The 22,048-nt window shown below is 47.9% G+C and overlaps 1 protein-coding gene across 1 annotated transcript in view; it reads right to left on the bottom strand.

Moving 5' to 3' along the window:
- Positions 1–21,827, bottom strand: part of STK35 (serine/threonine kinase 35) — a 37,368-nt gene extending 15,541 nt beyond the window's left edge. The window contains 4 exon segments of the mRNA XM_037497910.2: positions 8,211–8,961; positions 20,389–20,989; positions 21,568–21,608; positions 21,611–21,827. Of these exon segments, the coding sequence (XP_037353807.2) occupies positions 8,249–8,961; positions 20,389–20,989; positions 21,568–21,608; positions 21,611–21,827 (1,572 nt within the window). The 3' untranslated portion in view covers positions 8,211–8,248.
- Positions 21,828–22,048: the final 221 nt, after the last annotated feature.

Here is a 22,048-nt window from a genome sequence, read left to right as displayed (position 1 = left end):
CTTGGAACAGACTTCAGCCCGGGGACCAGGGGACCAGGTGGAGCCACTAGGCGGCCTTTGGGTCCTGCCAGCCCCTTCCCTTACACTGGAGCCACAGGCTGATCCACTGTCAGCACTTCCTCGGTGCGGAGCCGTCCCAGTGCTCAGGCGGGGCGCGCTTTGGGACCTCTGCCTGCCTGTGCGGCTCGGCTCACTGTTGCCCAACCCCTGGTTAAGTGGGTGCCTCACTATCCAAGGCATGCCTCACTTGCCCATGTTTGGGGCTGCATCAGTGACACAGGAACCCCCACACAAGCCAACCTCAGCTGCAGAGGCAGATGGGAGCCCCACAACTGGGCACCCAGGCTCAGCACTGGACATGAACACCTAAGGGGACACCTGGGTGACGCTATCTGGGGGGAAACCATCACAGGCCTCAAAATATGAATTCATCAAAGTTTCTTAAGAGGCAGAATGGAACAATGGAACTTCCTGTCAGACGCCTTGTTTCAAACCCTAGTCTCAAAACCTCAGGAAAATAACTCCCACCTTCTTCATCTGCAAAATAATAGCAAAACAAAAGTCATGCAGATGTGATAATAATTTATGTAAAATGCTGAATTCAGGGCTAGCTCTAGAAGGGGAGAGCCATGCCCTGTAGGTCAGAGGCAGGCTCACAGCAGGTTTTAATAACCAGGAGCTGCCGATGGGAGTGTCTTTGTGTCTCTGGGGCCAGAGGAAGTTGGAGTTGGAAGGATCCCAGTCATCCCGCACTCACACTGGATGATTACAGGACTATTTTGATTTGCCCAAAGAGATACTATCTAGGTTAGGTGGGGCCAGAATGCCAGGGAGGAGGATGTGAACAGTAGCAGCCTCGGGGCAGGCCTGTCCCCTCAAGGGTGCTTTGATGTTCTGCTGAGGTTCCAGGGATGGATTATCCCTGGGGGCCGCCAGCCCCGTGACACAACCAACAGCTTAGCTTCCTGGCTGAGCATCAGTGTCATGCTGGCAACAGCAGGGGCGAAGGCCCCCTTTAGGGAGCTTACTGGCCTCACAAATATCAGCCGTCCCCACCTGGGGGAAACTCCCAGAAAACACCAGTAGACAGATAAGGTCCCAAGGTCCCTTTGTATACCAGCCCCTAGGGCTACAGTCCTTGCAGTGAGGGCTCAGCCTTAGATTGTTCTCTCACAAGCCCTCCAGGGCGCCTGCTGTCAAGTTCCAGAGACAGGGTAAGCCAAGGCCACTACACAGACAGGGACTCAGACTTGGAAAAGGGTATGAGGGTCTAGAATCAGCATGGATCAAAGAACCATTCATCACTGGTTAAACTCCCTTTCCTCATGCTCTCTTTAAGTAAACCCTCCCTCTTTATGGCTCTTCAGGTATGGTTGGCATTCCCCCCTCCCCCCGCTTTGGGCAGTTCAAGTCTTCAGAGATGAAGCAAGATGAGCCTGAGGTGTAAGAATCAAATCAACACTTTAGTCCCTTCTATAATGACACCTGCTCCATGAAGTCCCCTTGCTTAACTTTCCTTTGGGCTATCTAGTTATATACCAGCGCACACTTAACTCGAACCTCCCTAAGTGCCAGGCAGTGTCAGGTACTCACGTCCATGTTATCGCAAGTGTGCTGGGCTAGAAGGGCAGGAAATTCAACTGATGCTCAATTGAATTCAATCATGAAAACACTTGGAGTTTATAGATGTTTCAACGAAGCAATGTATCACACTGGTTACAACTAAGGATATAAGATCTCGGTTCAAACATCGGTTTTGCCATTAGTTCTGTAACATTTAGAAGTACTCGAAAGTGAAATAACAGTCAAAAAGCACCCAGGCCAGGAACGCTCATTACTCACCACCACCACCACTCATTAAACATCATCAGTGATATTTTTGGACACTTTGCCCGCCTTCACAGCCTACCCCTTCTCCCTCTACACTCACCAGGTGACGCTTCAGGCAGGGACTGCACGCCCCAGAGGCTAAGTCTCATCTGTCAATTCTGACAGGAAAGGGATGCCTCATGTGCTCCTGCGTTAGTTCATGGACAGGCCGGACAGCTGGGCCAGAAGTCACACTTAACAAGAGGGGACTGGAGACCTATGTACCTGTGGGTTTCTAACTTCTCACCCCAAAACCTTTTAATTTACACCCTCCAGGGCCCGTTTTGAAGATGATGCTGCTTAAAGCCACATTAAGTGTTTGTTTTCCATGTTTCAGTTTTCAGTATCACTTCCGCTTAACTTGATACGTAGGATGTGATCAATTGGGCATCACACTAGCCAAAAAGAAGTGCATGATCTGAACTGGCTTCTACAGCTTCCCGATCAACTAACATGCTACTGACTAGCAGATGAGCCGAAAAGGCCTATGAATCCACCTCAGACTGCCAGGGAGGCAACCAGAGTTCTGGACCCCCAGATTAAAAACCCTCAGATCTCATAAAACAAAAGCAAAACCTGAAGTCCGGGTCATGGGGCTGACCCAGGACACCCAGGCACATCTTTGGATCCCAGTCAGGGATAAATTTGTCATTTATTACTTCAATAAAAAATTCGGCCTGATTTCCTTCTCTGGCGTTAGGCAAGCACCAATATTGCATATGAAGCAAGAATATTTTCTATGACCCCTCAGGTCACACCAACATCTGATTTCCTTCAGCAGGCCTGAGCAGCCCACTCCAAATAAACGTCATTCAAGGGCCCTGGCTTCAGAAGGCCCTAGTAACCAAGGTTTGTCTACCAGACAGCAAACTTAGCCATGGATGCAGAGTCCCCATCCCACAACCACCTCCCTGGAAACACGTGCGTGGTGGCACCTGCAACATCGGCTTGGCAGGCTTCCCGCTTGGATAAGGCCCGTGGTTGGCTGATAGCAACCGTCAGAGATTACTAAACATCTTCCAAAGTGACAAATAAGGGAGAAATAGGACCCATCATTGAGTAATTTTTAAAAATAGATACACTTTTTGGGAACAACCAATTGGGACAGAGTTGCCTTGAGTACAGCTTTTTTTTTTTTTTTTTAAAAGGCATTTGCTAATTCTCCTAAGCATGGCTACTAAAAGCCACCATCTTCAGAGGGGGATGGAAGCTGAGACAATACTTCTACCCCCGGCCAAAGTGTATATCCAAAATTCTACCATTTAGCATTTAAATTTAGACAGTTTATAGAGAGCATTTTCACAACCTCCTATGATTCTCCTGACAACCTTAAGAAGATAAATGTGGTCTACTCCATTTTATGGATAATAAAACTGAGAGAGGTGAATTAATAAGCCTGAAGTCACATAACCAGTAAACCACAGAAATGGGCCTCAATCCTGGACAGCCCACTAAGCAACACTCCTTGCAGGGGAACCCCATGTTTCCAACCCAAAGCACATTTCCAGTTCATTGCTGCAAAAAGTGAAAACCATGTAGCTTTGGTTTAAGTGCCACTTTGAAATCTAAGACCTTAGACTATAGAGGTTTCTCTTTATCCTGCTGGTACTGGGACAAGCGTGTTTCTGATACAGAATTTGAGCCCACCAATAAGTCTAATAGGAATGGTGGCTAGGAACTGGGACATCAAGTTCTGTCCTTTCACTTGGAACCTTGAATAATTCCCTTCTCTCTAGATCTCCAGGTACGCCCTGCCAGACAGCAAACTTAGCCATGGAAGCAGAGTCCCCATCCCACAACCACCTCCCTGGAAACACGTGCATGGTGGCACCTGCAACATCAGCTTGGCAGGCTGCCAAGCTGCCCCCTACTTCTCAGCTCCCCTTCACAGCAACCTGTACCATTAGTTCTCACAGTACGGATTTCAGTTTAGGAACCCATGAAACTAACCCTTCCATAATACTAAGCTGCCCTTTTCACTTTCATTCTTTCCTATGGGTACAGTGGAGTTTTCTAGATGTTTCATGAATGATATGGTAGCAGTGTATAAGGCAGAGGCAAATATGAGAACCTAGCTCTTATTAAGGCAGATATGAAAGAGTTATAAAAATCCCAAATACCTCCAAGCTACTTACTGAAATTTTTTATTTTTGAAGTAATTTTTCATAAATCCTGATAGTTAACATGAAACTTGTTTATTCACTCATTCAAGAGGAACATTTAAAGCTCTTCTTAATTTTGATTTTTAATACTGCAAATATCCATAAATATAACCCAAAAAGAAAGCCCCCTGGAGTCCTCAATTTCAAAGATGCAGTGGGACTTTCAGACCAAAAATTGAAAATCAGTCTATTCTTTCACTGTCTCCATTTCCTTTCCTTGTATTCCTGCTCACACCCACTCCAGAATGGGGTTCCCACCATTATGTGCCACCTGAATTGCTCATGAGCACTGCTGACTCCCCAGGAACGATGCCCAGCAGGCAGAAAGAAGTGCCCCTTCACCCAGCACACTGTGCACACCATGGCTCACCACATCCTCTCCAGAATGCCTTCATTTGGCTTCCAGGAGAGCACACCATCCCCACCATCTCAGTGTTGGATGGTCCAGAGCTCAGTCATTCTTTACACATTTCTCCAGGGGCCCCCCTGGTGGCGCAAGGCTTAAGCATCAGCACTATGAAGCTATCAGCGGCTACTGCAGCACCAGTTCGAACCCCAGGCAGGGAGCTAACCCACATGGCACAGCAGACCTGTGTCACCCGCTGCTCCCCTCACCAGTGTATTTCAGTCAATCTGCCTGTTCTGTTCCCCACTCTGTCTCTGGTGAATCCTCTCACCCCCTGCACCTCTGGCCTGCATCCCAGCTCTTGTATGCATAAATAAATCTTTAAAAAAAAATAAACATTTCTCCATACTCCAGTGTCTTGGCCACCTTTGAATTTCTACTTCTACACCAGATCTCTTCCCTAAACTCAAACTAACCCAACTGCAGGCTCCGCCGCTATACGTGTCTAAATTGGCATTCTTACTTTCAGATGACTAAAACCTGACCTTTTCTAGCCAAACCTGTTCCTCCCAGTGCCTTCCCCATCTCATTTAGTGGCAACTCTATCCTTGCAGTGGCTTCCAAGACCAAAACCTTGGAGACATCCTTAATTCCTTTCTCTCACACCTCAGATTTAATCCAGCAGGAAATCCTGTTGGCTGACTTGAAAATTCACCCAAAATCCAATCACCACCTCCTCTACTTCTTTGCTCAAAGCCACTATTTCTCTCTCACACGTGGATTACTACAGGGTCTTCCATCTTATCCTCTCACTTTCTCCCCTACGGTTCACTGTTAGCAAGCAGCCGGCTATCCTTTTAAAAGATGAGATATTAACACGCAGCGGAAAACACACCAGTAGCTTTCATCTCACCTAAGAATAAAGGTCTAAATCCTTACAGTGGCCTTCCAGCCCAACTCAAGTGACTCCTAGATACCTCCCCAACTTCTTCCCCTACACTCTCTCCTTGCTCACTACCAGGCCTTTACCCTGGCTGGTTGGCTCCCTTTGGAAGGCTTTCTCCAGAAACCCTCCTGACTCACACCCTTAACTCCTTCTAACCTTTGTGCAAATGTCACTGTCTAAAGGAGATACACCCTGATCTCTACCACTCCCTTCCCCACCCGCCAGCATTCTGCTGTCCCCCTGCCCCCCACAGAACTTACTTAGGTAGCACCTATGTTTACCAAAAAGAAGGTAAACCCAAAAGAAGGTAAACTCCACAACTGCCGGAGTTTTGTCTGTTTTGATCACTAACATATCTTCTGTGCCTAAAACAGTCCCTGGCAAGTAGTTTCCCAATAAAGATGAAATGAATACATGGAATTAGCTCACTTTCTGTAAAGTTTGAGGGAAGGGGGAGGGGAGCTTGATTGAACAGTTCCTCCTAAATCCAGCCAGACAGAGCTCATTTATACAAGTACTCAAAGCCTCTGGCACCACAAGGCTCTGCTCCTGGTCACAGATGGGGCCTGGCTTGCACAGGGGAGGTAGCTACTGTCAGGCAGGCACCAACTGGCCCGGTACTATCTCATAAGCTGGCAGAGGCTGGGACACTCAGCAGTACCCGTGCTCCTCCTAATCTTTTCTCATCCCAAGGTCACCTATTTCTCCTACCTGATTCACTCCAATTTAGTCCTGAAAAATAACACAAATTCAAATGTGGATGTCCAAATGGGAGCCTAGATCTCAATTAGTTGTGACAGCCCCATAATCCTAACCCATGTTCAGGTCCCGCTTCCAGTGACAACCTTCTTCCTACCCCTGGGCAAACTCGAATTCTAAGAGGTTTTTTAAAAGCTGAAAAGCGGAGATGCAAATGGGAAGTGACAGTTCGAACTAACAAGTGTCTAGCCAAGTGTTCCGGGGGCTCCAATGTATTCCCCCCAAGCCTCTCTTTAAGGAACACAATTCTCTTACTCATTGGGCAGGACAAACTGACCTGGCATCTCAATAACTCAATAACTTGATAGAATGGAAGGATTAGACCAGCTGACTCACTCCAGAAGTTCACTGAGAACACTGCAGAAGCAACCACTATTAACCCATTCCAACTAAAAACCTGAGGTGACAAGGGAAGGAAGTGACTAAGGACCCACCCAGGTGGCAAGGGGCACTGTGCTGGATGTGCTGAGGCTCCTTCTATGATCACTGGGGTCAGCACCATCCCCATCACCTCATCTCAGGCCTCAGCAAAGTACAACAGTAACTTATTTGCAGCTTGCTACCTGTAATCTTAAGATAAAAGGGGGAGGGGCCCTTAAATTAGGATATTGGATAAGCGACTTAACCCCTTACAGGCTGCAAAGGTGAAACCAAATGTGAAAATATGTAACATACACAGTATTTTTTACTTTTCCTTCCCACAAAACAAGTCCAAAGGTTTCTGTTTAGGAAAACAATTGAAATCTGCCCCATACACAGGGTCAGCACTCGTGCCTACTACTATTAACCTCCCAATACCTATCACTTTCTATCTTTTACTTCCACATCTGGCCAACTGTCCTGTCAAATCTCTGCTCTGGACGATCCAGGTACTCCCCCATCAGTGCTGCTCAGTTTCCGGTTTAACCACATCCCTTATGAGTGTGAATAAAATAATTGGTCCAACTGGTTTCCCAGTTTCCAGTATTTTCCTCATTTCAGCTTGCACATGCTTAAGTTCTTGATGCTGGTTGTTCTGCTCTGGTCTGCAGATGGCTCCCAAATGCCTAAGTCAAGGTCATCAAATTCCAGGGCCCCATATTTCAGCCAATTTCTGATCCTAGCTTCCTTGCTCTGGCCAAACTCAACTATTGCTGCTGCTGTGAGCACACATTTTTGGGTTTTCCGCCTCAGCTCTGCCCACTCTCCTGCTAAGTCACTGTGCTCTGTGCTTACTCCATGTCTACATCCTTCACTGGCTCCAACTGTGGAACTGTGGGGTCTCCCCAGTGTGCCAGCGTTCTTCTGGCTTTAGGCCCTTTGCAGAGGCTTGTCCGCGTCTGGGAATGCCCCTGCCTCCCCCCCGGCTGGGCTTGGCTCTGGGCACCATTCCCTGAGAGGTCAATTTCCCTTAACTTTTTCATCATATAATTATGATAAATATTAGTTTCCTTCTTTTCCTAACTTCGGTGCAGAATTTATGAGGCTGTGGTAAGTGTCTGCTTACCAGTTACCCCAGAACCTAGCACAGTACCTGACAAATGAAACCCAGAGTAAACCTATTAAATAAGCAAAGACTTCCACGTAAGAATATTCCCTCGCACATTCTCCTAAATGGAGAAACCATGTGCTATCAAAGCAGGCGAAAGGTTACATTATATGTGGTACATATAATGGAATGTCATACAATCATCGAAGCCATACTCGAAACATCACATGGGGAAATGCTCAGGTTAGTGCTGAGTGACAAGAGAAAGAAACAAGACTACACTCCGTATGATCTGAACGTGGAACTGGAATGAGGAGAGATATGCTAGGGATGATGTCCACTCTCTGAAAAAAGCTGTCCAGACCGCTTTTGTATTTTCTACAATAAGCATTTATTAATGGATGAGAAAGTGTTTCTAAAACCTTAAGAGACTCAGCTAAAATACACTCCCTACTCAGAAAACTTTCCAATTTCCACTAGACTTTGTACTTGTACTCAAATAATTCCACCTATCTCCTTCTCAAGATTGGGGTGGGGAGTCTTTGACAACAAGTACTTAGTTCACCCCTCATTTCTCCCCAATCCATGGGGCCTAAGGCAGGGCCCAAGATGAAGAATCCAGTCCAGTAAGTGTGCATGCAGAACAAAAAGGACACTCACCTAGTTTAAAAAACACCCAAGATGCTTTGCCCTGAATTTTAAGCAGCACATGTGACCTGGTCCATTCTGGTTTCAAGTTCAAAGGCATCAGGCCGGTCCTGTGGGTTAGCAGCTAACATATCTTTCAAGAGCTGCTTGATCCCCTCAGACATGGAAGTCCTGCGTTTCTGGGGGATGTGCAACTCCATCTTTGGGTTTTCTAGCAGCGCCTCACCAACAGGGACGATCTCGGTCCCCTGTTTGATATAAGTCCCCAGGAGCTCCTTCTTGGTCTCAGAGTCAATGAAAGTGATTCTTTCTATCATTGCCCAGATGATAATGCCCAGGGCAAAGATGTCTGCCTTGGCTGTGTAGTGTCCCTCCCAGACTTCAGGGGCCATGTAGAAGTCTGAGCCGCAGGCTGAGGACAGCCAGTATTTATTCACATTCACATTTTTGTTGTCTTGATTGCCCTCTTTGCCTCGGGGGGCCAAGCCAGCACAGACCTTGCTTAGTCCAAAGTCTGCCACCTTGAGGATGGGGGTGCCAGACCGCTCTGTGATGAGGATGTTGTCTGGCTTTAGGTCCCTGTGCACGATGTGGTTTTTGTGCAGGAAGGCAATGGCGCTCGTGAGCTGTAGCATGAAGCTTTTGTTGGTGGCTGGGTCTGGCCTCCGGGACAGGACGTACTGATTCAGGTCTCCACCTTCACAGAACTCCATGACAAACCAGAGATAGCAAGGCTCCTCAGCATAACCCAGGATCCTTTCTCCTGAATCAAAGGAAGACCGGAAAGAGCTTGAGTGAGACGGACAGTTCACACCACCTTCAGACTAAGGACGGCAGCACATTAAAGAGGAACAGTGGTGACAACTGCTCCAATCCAGGAGGACCAGTGCTGGCACGGGGCCAACTCTGCACATGCAGCCCCGTCCCTACTCACACTGGGGGAGTCCAGGCGGGAGAGGCTGCAGGGACTGGTGTGAAGCACCTGGGTTCGGAGCCCCGTGCGCTGGGTAGTGACTCTGGCTGACTACGGACCACTGACTGGTTGGACAGCCAGGAGGCAACTTAGCTCACCTTTCCAGATTTCTACTGCTGCTGCTTCTCCAGTAAACAGTCCCATATAAGCACTTACAGGAGTGCTTCAATAGCACATGGCATTCAATTTAGAATTCACCACCACTCTAGGAGGGAGGAGGACATAGTCCCATCTTATAAAGTTAACCTGAGGCTCAGAGACTTAGAGTTGAGACTCAAATCCACTCGATGGCAAAGCCGCTGTTTCATTATACTGCATCCCAAAAGACACCAGCACACCTCCCGGAGATGCGGGAAAGCATGAGAAGGCTGTCAAGTGTCTGGGTTGCTCCACGCCAAGCAAATGCCCTTCCCCCCTTCTTTCCTGACTGGTATGATGAGTCTGGGTCAGTGTATCCAGAAAGGCACTACAAATTTTTTTTTCAGAGGCACACTCCAAGTCAGCAGTGTTTCCTGCTTGCTCACCACAGGCCTGGCACAAGTCAGATACATAATGCGCCCTGTCTCCATGAAGCTTTGTTTCAGGGAGACAACAGGTATCATGACAGCAATTGTCACAAGCCGTGCATCTGCATCTGGCCCAGCTTTCATAACAGGGAAGGGTTAGCAGGTGTCACCAGATCTGAAGCAGCAAGAAGGGGAAGAAGTGGGTTACCCTTAAAGGACAGGGAGCAATCAGCAGAGAAGGAGGAGATTCTAGGTTGAGATGGAATGGAAAATGAAACAGGAGAAATCTAAAATGGTAAGTCTGGTGGAACAGTAGTCCACAGTGGGTATATAAACACTGTGCCTTTCCAAAAAGCCTTTCCTTTTGAACCCCGAGATACTCTAGGAAAGCTGATGGTTGACATCTACCAGCAAATCCCAATAGAGCAATTAATGGCACACTGACTTTGAGCCCTTCCATGGAAGTTCTTTGATGACAACAATTGCCCCAAAAGCTAAGTCTAAGAGGGCAGAAGTCCTTCCTAGCTGATGCATCTGACCCTGCCCTAGGTGGTAACATGAATTGTTCGTGACCGAGCCGTGGCCTAAAGACAAGTCCTCTGAGTCCCTGGACAGTGTCTCCTGTTGACCAAAAACAAAGGATGCATCTTGTCCTATTGCCTCTACTAAAGGGTTCCTTTTACCAGTCATTTACTCTCTTGAGAGTATGATACCCCACTAACACAAATGCCTGGAAATTACCAAGACACGCAGTCTGCCGAATTCAGCGGTATGGGAATTCTAGGTTGAGGCAGGATGACTAGATGGACAAGGCAAGCTTTTTCTACCATGATCGGACAGGCTTCATTTCCCCCGTAATTATGTAATTTGTTTGTTTATATTACTCACAATCAAAGTAATGCAGGTAGAACCAGTTTAGGGCAGATGGGTTTTTAAAAATCAATTCTTTCCCATCTCATACTCCTCCTTCTAGGTCATCAGTTCTACAGGGTTGAGATTCTTTATCTAAAAAGACCACAAAATGAAGCCATCATCTTAAGAGCAAACCAATCTGGACTCTGGAGTAAAGAGCCATAAAAAAGAGAGCAAGAAATTTTGCTGGTGATAGAGCCAGAAAGGAAATGATTAAAAAGTCATCAAATTCCTTCTGCAAAGGCAACATCAGAAAACAGTGAAACTTGTAGTGGGGAAATAAAGGGTGGGGAACGATGATTACTTTATATACAAAGTTGGTAACTACAGCAACTGAAGTAAAAAGAAAACAAGCCTGCAAAACACACTACAATGTAAGTCCAGGTTATGAGAATCCAGGGACAGAAAAAAAGGGTAAAAAAAATGCCCTGAATTAGTGAGTGGGTTGGGCTGATGAGACCTGGGAGGGAGGGGCATGCACTGGGGATGAGCTCAGCTCAGGAGATGCTACCGTAGGGGGCTGTTTATTGAGAGGAAAATTCTGGACAGGAAACAACTTTCTTAGCAGACACCACATCAGTTAGCATGACAGAATGGAAACTGGGGAACACAGCTATGTATCCTGAGACAAAAAGCACTTCTTTGCGCGGATGAGGGTCTTGGGCCTACTTCAAGAGAACTGCAGCATGTGCTTTCATGCAGGAAACCCCAGCTACCCACTAAAAACCTGGAGAGGCACGTTAGAATCCCAGTCCCTCACCTCAGAAAGACTGCCCACCAGGGCCTCTTGGCTACCTCGCAGCAAGATGGGGAAGGGATGTGGCGCAAGATACGTCTATTGAGAAGCCAGGCAGGGTGAAGTAATCAGGACGAGCACAGGCCAGAAGGCACAGAGTCTGGGTAAAGATGCCAACTCTGCCATGGGTTTGCTGGGTGGTTTCTGGACTTAAGTGTGTTGGAAAGATGACTAGATCCTCAGCCAAGTCTCTGAACTCTCAGTCTTCTCATCCCCCAATGAGAGAGACATTTACACATTGTGAGTTAAGTCACAGGTGGCAAATACGTTTTGCAGAGTGGAAGATACCTTGGAGGAATCACATCACTAACATTTCCACCAGACAAGAGCCGAATACTGGGAAGTCACTGATTTCTAATAACCCCAGTGTTGCAGGCCACAGAAACAAATCAGAAAATGTAAGTGGGAGATCCCATCACATTTCTCAGATGTAAGAGTAAGAGCTAAAACCCATGTTCTAGCCAGACCAGACTTACTCTTTGAGGTGATCTCACTGCATAAAAAGATCAAATCTCTACAAGTGTAACTGAATGTGCACCTTAAGGCCCAGGCTGAAGAGCAACCTACCTGACACCTGCCTCATTTCCTAGGTTACTTTCCTCTCCTGACCAGTCAAGGTCCTAATCTTCTAACTCCTCAAGGTGACTGTGCAAAGAGGAAGGAAAACTGTCAAATCTGCAGGGGTTACCAACACCTGTTCTGAATAACCTGATTTCCTGGAGACCCAAAACACAGCTGCCCACCAGTCAGAGTTGGGCTGAAGTAGGTTAGGAGATCAATGGGGCTTCATGCCAGACCCTCCCGTCCTGGCCGCTGATGCCCTCAGGTCTGGGTTCAGGAGTTAGTTCAGCCCCACACCAGTCTGGGGCTACTCCCTCCCCAGTTGCAGAAGGGACAGCTGGCAGAGACATGTGCAGAACTCGTAGAATCCCCCCCATAAAATACAGTTTTTTGAACTAACAGGAAATTTGTAAGATTTTATAATTACCTTATTTGATATAATCTATTAATTTATAAGATTAATAGAGTTAAAATTTTAGGGGAGAAGAGAATGTTATTTAGAGGTGATATTTGAGGTAAATGAACCTTGAAAGCTCACTGGGTCCCAGGGACAATTTTATTCCCCCCCCCCAACCGGGTCAATTTTATTTTTTTAAAAAAAGATTTATTTATTTATTTATACAAGCATTGGGTACAGTCATAAGCACAGGAGGGTGAGAGAATTCACCAGAGCCAGAGCGGGGTAACAGAACAGGCAGACTGACGAAGTGCAAAGCTGAGGGGAGCAGCAGACGCAGCAGGAGAGGTATGTGCGCTATGTGGGACCCTCGCGGGCGACTGCCCGCTGGGGATTGAACCAGCGCTGCAGAGGCTGCAGGAAGCCCGGCAGCCCAGTGCTCAACCACTGCGCCACCAGGGAGGCCCCCCGGGACAATTTTAAAGGCTCATTACGTGAGCTGTCTCGCCCCACTGGACAGTTACAGGTGCGGAAGCTAAGGCTGAGGACCTTAAGTAACTTGTTCAAGACCACTGCCAGGGCTTGCTGAATGGGCTGAGTCTCCAGTCAGCCCTCACCAGACAATGTCTCAGGTCACAGTGGGCAAAAAAACCACAGCTTTTATTCAAGAGAGTCAGCCCCACTTTCAGGATAGTTTTATTACTTTCCCCTTAAGTCCAATAGCAGGAGGCCACGAAATAAATGATTTCAAAAACATATCCTATGCCACAATTTAGACACAGAAAAATGAAGGGGTGGAAAAAGGTGCTTCACATCTCCTTATTACTCATGAGAGTAAGCAGTACTGAAGTAGCTCAACCAACAAATGTGACTATTCAAAAACTTCAATCACCTTCTAGAAAGGGATGCAGAATACCCAGGATTATATTAGCTGATTCCCAAGTGTCCTCCAGAGTTAGAGATAACTAAAGATGGGAGACAGACTCAGGAAGACATGAGGCTAAGAGACTCCTCAGAAGGTTCTGAAACCCAGAGTGAGGGCTGGGAAAGGAGGTGAGAGGGGATGAGAAAGGTCTTGGATGTTTAGAATCAATTCAGTAACTTCTCAAGTCACATGTGATGGCTAAACGGAAGAATCCAGAGTACGCTAGCCAGCCCTCTCTTACTCTAAGCTCCATCTACATAAATGATTAATTACATCCCCTTTCACAGGTGAGGAAATTGAGGTTCAGAAGATAAATAACTTATTCATGGTCTCACAGCTAGTGAAGGGCAGGCTCCAGTGTCTGCATGGCATGGATTCCTTACTGTGATGGTCTACATTGCCTTTTAATGCCAGCAGCAGAATTTAACACCTAGATGTTGCACTTCCACACTGACACAAGTACACTCTCGTGCACGCCGCCAGAATTTAATGCTCAAAACCCTAGTGATGAGGCCAAGCATACAACATTTTGGTTGGTTCATTTTTCAGTAGAGAATTCATTATGATTAACATAAATGCACCGAGAAAACAATTCAGTAATGACGATCACAAGTCTTAAAAACGCTCAAGCCATCTGACATAAAAACTCCACTCTAGGAATTTATTCTAAGAGTACCAACAAGCCAAAAGCAAAACAAAAACCTACTACTTAAGAGCAAAAGAAGGCACGCCATGCACCCAAACCGCCCAGAGCTGGTATTCCACACAGCATAGTAAAAGTGAAGAACCGGAAACTGAAGAATGGTTTGTTTTTAAAAAACAGTTGATGTTAATTATGGCATTGCCAGTTGGCTGGATGCTTTAAAAGACCATGTTATTACTTCAACAAAATGTACTTAAAGAGTCAAAAGAGAAGGTCATATAACATGCCATAAGCAAATTGAATGAATTGAAAAAACAGTATCTAAAATTATAAAGTTATGTTTAGGAAAATATTAGAAAGGAAACTAGAAAAACAAAGTTTGAACTCCTTTGATTATAATCACCCCTAGTTTGATTAGTTAAGAACTATACATTACTTATTTTTTTAGAAGTGGCTCAGCTGAAGACCAGTCCTGAGAAGCCAAAGTCATCCAGCATGTCTGAGGAAAGCTGGACATGAACCCAGCCCGGGTCCCCAACTCAGGGGCCTCGGGCTGTCCTCTGTCACTGTAACAAGGCTGGGTCCATTGTCAACACTATAGAGTGCATTCAAAGTCCTTCATAAGATTAGATAAAAGTCACTGCGCACTAGAGAACTGACGCCTTAGGGTGACAGCCAGGGCAAGATACGGTGTCTTACAGAAGCCAGGAGACTAATTATGAACCGGGAGGCCCAGCACAAAGGACAAGGGTTTTGGAGCCCGTCAGCTGGGGGGTGGGGGGACACAATCCCACTTCCAGGGCTATGTGACCCTGAACGACTTAAGACCCAGCATGTTTCATTTTTTCATAAATTGCCAAGAGACACCTACCTCAATGAGATGTTAAGGGCTTAATTGTGCATATATCTTGCAAAGCGCCTGGACACAAAGCAACTACTGGGGATTAATTATTTTACTGTCTGGACACCACTGGCAGTCATCCAGTATGGCCATGGGGCAGCATGTCAAGAACATGGAAAATGGAAAGAGCATCTGGATGTAAATCTAAACCCTGACCCTTCACTTGTTGTGGTAAGGACAAGTTACTCAACCTTATGGATCCTGATTTTGTGTGTAAAACCGGATTACAAAAACACCAATTTAGGGAGAGGATTAAGTGAGACCAAACACGAAAACACCACAATAAGAAAGGTGAGCTATTACTCCACAAACATTACCAGGGTCTTGCTAGCATGCAGACTCCACCAGACAGGCAGAGAGAGGCTGACCCCCAGCAGTCCTGGCTCTTTCTCTCTTCACATGCAACTAGCCTACCACAGGCCTGGTTACCACTGGCCAGACAGTTTCTGATTTACCTTTTAAAACTCATCCTTCCTGCCTCTAAAGTCAGTCCACATTCCAGACAGCTATTCCCTCTAGAGTGCCTCTCAAAGACTGCAGTGAGGAGTACCTCTGTGCTGTGTCCACCTTGCTTAGATTGGGTACCCACAATGGAATGAAATCAAGTCACTTGGTTCCCCACAGTGCACTCTGCACATAGTAGGTACTCAAATCATTGGGTGAAATGAATCAAGATGAGAACTGTGAGCTGGAGAGAGTAGGAACAGGGAAAGTTCTAGCATAGGACATACAGAATATGTAGATTAGACATACAGGTAAGGATATAGAATTTGTATCTAGACCAAGGCAGGTTCCTGGCCCTAAGAATACCAACAAAGGCCAAATCAAAGTTGAAAATACGCTGATACTCTGTTAGAAAGCTAAACCCTCCTTTAGAGTTTACACTATAAAAAGCCAATGCAAGCCCAAAGCTCTCGATTAAGAATTATTCTTCTCTCTCCTGGGGTTGGGATCTAAAATTCCCTGTGCACACCTCAAGAAGGCAGCCGGTTGGCTGGAGCAAGAGAGAAGTCTGAATGGCTGTCTTAAGATATTTAAGGGTAGATCAGAAAGGAGGCAGAGGGCCTTTAGCATCCAAAACACAGGAAAGGCAGGAGAAATCAGCAGTGCCACAAGTACTGATTAAACAATAAAAATATATCCATTAGTTTCAGTTAAATCTGATTATGCCCATTTGAGAACCAAGACAAGCAGAAGAACACAGAACTTAAGCTACTTGTCTCAGCAACACAGCAACAGGTAACAAAGCAGACTCACGCTAGACTGCCTAGGCTTGGATCCTGGCTCAGTGATTTGCTTAGCTGTTTTACAAGTCAGGCAACAAATGCAGAGCCAGAGCCTCAGCTGCCTTACCGATAGGGCTACCTGTGGTAGCAAGTTCAAAAGGTGGTTGTGAGGATCTAGTGAGTCAAAAGTCATTACTGCATCTAGCAGGTCAAAATCAGTAAAGCTTAGCTTTTAACAGTGAAATTGAGACTAAGAGGTTCTGATTTGAAGTCAATACCAGTATTCTATTGTATTGTAAATTTCCAGAGATTTTATTTTTATGCAGGCTTTTATCTATGTCAGAGTAACCAAAGATCACCATCAGCTCTTTAGGGGCCCACGCAGCAAAGTTGTGAACCCCTAAGTTCCCACAGGCATTCTATTGGGGGGGGGGGGCGGGGACAAGAGACTTGCAGGCCCACAACTGATCCACTGCTATGACCCTGATCTCCCTGCTCTAGCCCTGCTTCCCCATTCTGTACTCCCAGAAGACTCCTTTGTTGTTTTCTGAGATACCACCACTCATGACTTTGCACACGGTCACTCGGGCATGTGTCCCTTGCTTGCCTGAGGGAGGAAACTTTGGGTATCCCTTCCAATGCAGTGCCAGGCTCCCCATTACCACGAGGCATCTGAGCATAGATAAGACTACTTAAGTACCCCAAAGCCCAGTATTCTCACCCAGGTCAAGTCACCTAAGGTATTTTGAGTGCAGAAAATAATTAGTGTCTTATCAAGTTGGGGTAACTAGGTTCCCAGCTTCTCCAACCATCTAAAATGATTATCATGAGCTTTCAGGATTTGTCCTAGATATTGCTTTTTGTCCTCACTTGTTGCTATTTGTCAACAGGGTGTATTAGAGAATGCACAGATTCTGAGCTTGACAATGACCTTGGGACTACCTGCAGTCTTCTAAGAGGAAGGAATCTTCAATTTACTTTCCAGTGCATTCAGGACAGAGCCCTTTAGCGATGGAAACAAGGGGATAAAAGCAAGCTGTTGTGGAAACTCCTCTTTTTATGTAAAGTACTTAAAAGTTAAACAAAGACACCAACCCATCAACCAAAAGATTTACAGGATGTTTAATCTGGCTTTAAAAGCAGGGAAGGCTGGTTGAAACGCTACCACTAATTCAGTGGGGGCAAGTTTGTCCCTTTTTACTTCTGTTCACTACATAAAGCTTCTGGGTAGAGCTTGCCCAGTTGAAGTTCAGAGAGAAAGAATGTAGAAATCTTTCAAAGTTGGGTAACACCAACTACATTAAGATGATCCCCCCCCCTTTTTTTATATTGGTGAATTCAACATCAAATATTTTCTTAATACTACAGAATTGCCTTCTTTTGAGTACTCACCAGAGATACCAAAGGGGAAACAATTCTCTATTTGGCCAAATTGTGAAATAAACTCCATTTTCTCTTCTCTACGAACCCATGTGGTCCAACAACATGGTACTTTCAAGCCCACCTCTTTTGCTAACTTCGGGCTGATTTGATTCTCATTCCTCTTAACCGCATGTAACACTACAAAGTCCTTGTTAATGAGCCAACAAAGCCTTTTCCTCCTGTGACCTAGATTAGTATTAAATTCTTCTACTGGTCCTCAAACTTTTCAAATATAGGTTCCTTGGGGGCAAAGTGTGTTTTGTTTTTTTCGTCAAGTACCACTATAGGGACGCAGCAAAATTATGTGGGTTTGAGTCAGTAGAGACTTCAAGACTGATTAACACTTTCTGGTCTATTTCAAAATGATTCTAAGTTGCAGGAGACTGGGCAAAAGGTGACTACAAAGGACTTTTTGCTTCAAGACAGAGCTGAAGCAGATTAGCTCTTAAGATTCCTTCCAGCTCCAACATTTCTGAATGATATCAGTATGTGTAAACCCAGTACTTTAGGGCAGATTAAGACTGCTACTAAATTTTAGAAGATTAACAGTGGAGAACAAACACCCAAATTACTCCAGGTGAAGTTTTCCAGAGAAGACTTGACACTTACATCGGTAAGTCAGGGTCAAAAGCACAAGCAATGTTACTCCTTACTGCTGCCTCCCAGCCCAGAGCATTACCCTGACCCATAGCAGAGATTCAAATATTTGGAAGACTCTTAGATGAAAGAGAGCATACATGGCCTAAAGCAAAATACTTCATTTCTTTAGGTTGCACAAAAGGGAAGAAAATACTAGTGTTTCTGTCAGCTAAGTGCTGATGACAACAAAGGAAATAGATGTGCTCCATGGTCAAATAAGTTTGCGAAACCTGATCAAGAATGTTGTAAATCCTGAGAAATGACGGAGGAAAGAGGATTCAAAATGTAGCCTGAACTTATTAAGGGGTGAATTCCTCCTTAATCTGGAGTACTTGTTGACATTCCCAGGCTGTGCGCTGCAACCCTATTGACAGAGGTGCTATCTTATGAATAAAGGGACTGTTCCCCCTGGGTTTTAAACAACTGTCCCAGGTCTCCTGCAGTCAGCTCAGACCAGCCATGACAAAGTGAGTCTAACTCCAAAGCCTATGGTGCTGACTACTACTCTACGCTGCCACTGTAATCTGTGCAGTTTGACAAATTCTACAGGTGAGCAAAGTTTGAACAGTATTTCTATGTAGGGAGAGTAAGCAAAGACTTCAAACCCAGGTTGAAGTTTTTTTTAAGACTGGCCTTAATGAAATGAGGGTAGACGCAAACTCCCATATCCCTAGGCAGGCTTGTACTATGGAGTCCAGGCCATTCTCCCCCACAGTGAGCCTGAGAATGGAAGCAGACTTCATAGAATACAGGTAAGTGAAAAGGGTCTCTTGGAACTTTTTCAAAAGAAATATACTCACCCTGCAGAGAAAGCAGGCTGTTCAGGATGGATGGGGAAGAGATGGGCATAAAAAGTGGAATTCTATTTTGAAAAAGGACCTCAGGTGATACTGATCAGGCCTCTCAATCTACTGTCAAACAACTGACTTGAAACAGGTGATATTGATCAGGCCTCTCAATCTACTGTCAAACAACTGACTTGAAACAGGACAGGGCGGTCTCTTTACATGGGCTTATAGGTTCTTGAAGCACCAGGCAAAGAAAAAAGTCCTACTCAACTCCACCCAGAACCCAAACATTGTTCAAGGTCTGTTTGAGTTCAAGTTCAGGCTCAAAGGCACCATTATCCATTTGAAAGGATTTAGACCTAAAATCAAGATAGGTCTGGGTTCACATCACTTAACTGTAAAAATGAAGGAAAAAAAAAAAATCAAAGTACCACCTGACTTTCCTTATGACCTGATGAACTTTGATCAAGTTATATTTGCTTGCCTCTAATCCTTAGTGTCTCCATTTACAGAAAGAAGAGAATTTACTTTTAAAGTTATTACTTCAAGTCACTTCTCTAGAAGACATCTAATCTAGTGCAGTGTTCAGACCACAGCTATTCAGACTGGTGACCTCTCCCTGAGGGAGTTTCAACACACATTTCTAGCCCATAGGTCCTCACCTCACTGAACAGATCCTTTGGCTACTTATCATCTGAACAAGACACGTGAGTACTGAGCACTCCCTAACTCTGGCTAAACCCTCAAAACTACGATTAACCTGCCCAGGACTATAGTTTCCCCTTTTCCCTATAGATAAAAACCTCTTCAAAACCAGCCTCAAAGGGTTAAGAAAAAAAGTTCAGAATGTAAACTGAAGGGGAAAAGATGTCAGATGTTAAGTGACAGCTTCTAGGCCCACCTGTGGGGTTATTATTATGCAGACCCCAGAGGACTTGGCTAGAAAACTGCCAGTTTGCTTGACTGCCTGGGATGAAGGGCTGGGAGGTGGGGGGGAGGGAGCCCCAGAATAAAAGGAAGACTAGGAAGAGGTGGCGGTGGAAGGAGAACTAGAGGGTATTGGTATATTTGGAACTAGACAGAGAGGAGGTGGGGGTGGCTCTTTTCTGCTTTGGGAGGAAAGAGGCCCTAGAAACAGGGGTCTTGGCAGTTCTTCCACCAGTTCTTCTGAACCCAACCCCATCCACTCCCCCAACGGATCTTTAAAATGCTAGATCTTTTAATAATAATGGCTCACATTCATTGAGCACTTACGAAGATAATGGTGGGCACTTAAAGAACGTTTGTTATGAAAATATCAGCTAACGTTTGTGCCCGGGGCCCATCCTGGAGCCAAAGATGAGAGAAGGGCCACCAGCCTGGGTCCAGGAAAGGAGGGTGTGTCTGAGTTCGGGGTGACAGGACCAGGACCAAGGCCTAGGGGCCCGGGGCTCAGTGCGGGCCGAGCGGTCTAAGCAGCGGGTCCAGGCCCTGGGGGCCGGGCGGCCTAAGGCCTTCCTACCTTTGAGCGAGGTCTCCACCAGGCGCAGGTAGAGCTGCGAGCTCTTGTTGCCGTGGCTCATGCGCTGGGCCAGCCCGTTGCGCTGCAGGACGCACTCCTCAAACTGCACGACGTTCTGGTGGCGCCGCTTGAGGCTGGTCAGGGCCCAAAATTCGGCCAGCGCCAGCTCCACGTTCTCGGGGGCGTCGCATCGGATCTTCTTGACCGCCACCCGGGCCCCGCTGCGCCCGGCCACTGCCTCGTAAACCACGCCGTAGCTGCCGCGCCCGATCTCCGCCAAGAGGCTGTAGCGCGGCCGGGACGAGCCGCCGCCGCCCTCCGGCCGCCGCCGCGCTAGGTAGGCCTCGCCCGGGGCCTCGGCCGTCACCGGATCCATGGCCTGGGCCGCCGCCGCCGGCCTCAGCTTCGCGCTGGGCGCCCGCGGCACTGGGCTTCGCCTTTTCCGCTCGGGGCTTTGTGTACCTCGGCGGGCGCCGTCCTCCTTCCCCGTTTCCATGGCTGCGGGCGGCGGGGGGAGCAGCAACGGCGCCGCCCGGGCTCCCCCTGCCTCATCCCTCCGTCCGGCCCTGGGACGCGGAGGAGCGGGACCCTGGATGGTGACCTGCGAGCCAAAGAGTCGGTTAAACGACCAGGCCGAGGCGGGGAGGAAGGAGCGCAGGCCGCAGGGCGCCCCACCTCCTCCTCCACCGGCCGCCGCGGCCCCTTTAAGACGGAAGCCACTGCTGCTGACTGAACGGGGGAGGGGAAAGCGGGAAGGGCGAGACCACCGGGCAGGGGTTCAGAGGGGGGGCCGGAAAGAAAAGCAAAATCTTCTTGCTTTCGCCGCCAACTTACCGTCCAGGAACAGAGAGCTAAGGGCCAGCAGCCGTCCGAATTTGTGAAACCCGCCCTAAGTGGCAACTCGGACGGTGGGAGTCCTTTTCCCCGGCTCTGCTCTCCCCGCGACCCCCCTCCCGCAGGGCGCCGTGCGCCCGCCCGGGTGTAAACAGTCCATTGAATTAAGTGTGCGCCGGGCCCCGCGGGCCGGCCCAAGTCCCGGAGGGCGGCGGGTGGAGCGGGCGGGCCCAGAAGTTCGGCCTCCCGGGCGCGCCCACGCCAGGGCCCGCCCGCCCTCCCCGAGCGCCCGAGCCGGCGGGGGTCGCCCCTGCGGCGGCCTCCTCCCGCGGTCCGCGCCCTTACCTGGCCGGCGCCCCTCCACTTCCGGGCGGCCCGCTCCCCCGGGAGGCCCCCGGCTGGGGCTGGCCCGCCCCGGGCCAGGGCTGCCTCGGGCCCCGGGCGGCGCGGGAGTGGGTGTCGCGGGCCCTGCGAGCGGCGGGGGCGAGCCCGGCGTCCGGGCCCCCGCGGCTCTCCACGTGCTCGCGCCAGCCGAGCCCCTTACATAACCGCTTTATATAACCGCCCGCGGGCGCCGGGGCCGGCGGGGGCTCCCGGTGGCCCATCCCCTGGGAGGCGGCCGGGGACCGCGCCGCCGGGCTTCTGCCGAGGTCGGCGGAGCCGCCGCCGCCGGGCGCACCGGGCGCGCCGCGCCGGGGCCCAATCACAGGCGAGAACCACCCGCCGACAAAAAATGGGCGCCAAATCCCCGCGCCCTCCGCTCGCCCCCGCTGCTCGGAGTGAAGCGCGGCTGCCGGCCCGAGGCCTCATAAGTGCTCGGGTTGAT

The sequence above is a fragment of the Talpa occidentalis genome, unplaced genomic scaffold, assembly GCF_014898055.3.
Source record: "Talpa occidentalis isolate TD23 unplaced genomic scaffold, MPIMG_talOcc4v2.1 talOcc4.10, whole genome shotgun sequence".
NCBI lineage: Eukaryota > Metazoa > Chordata > Mammalia > Eulipotyphla > Talpidae > Talpa > Talpa occidentalis.
Note: the sequence above shows the minus strand (reverse complement) of the source record. Positions and strands in the feature narration are given on the sequence as shown.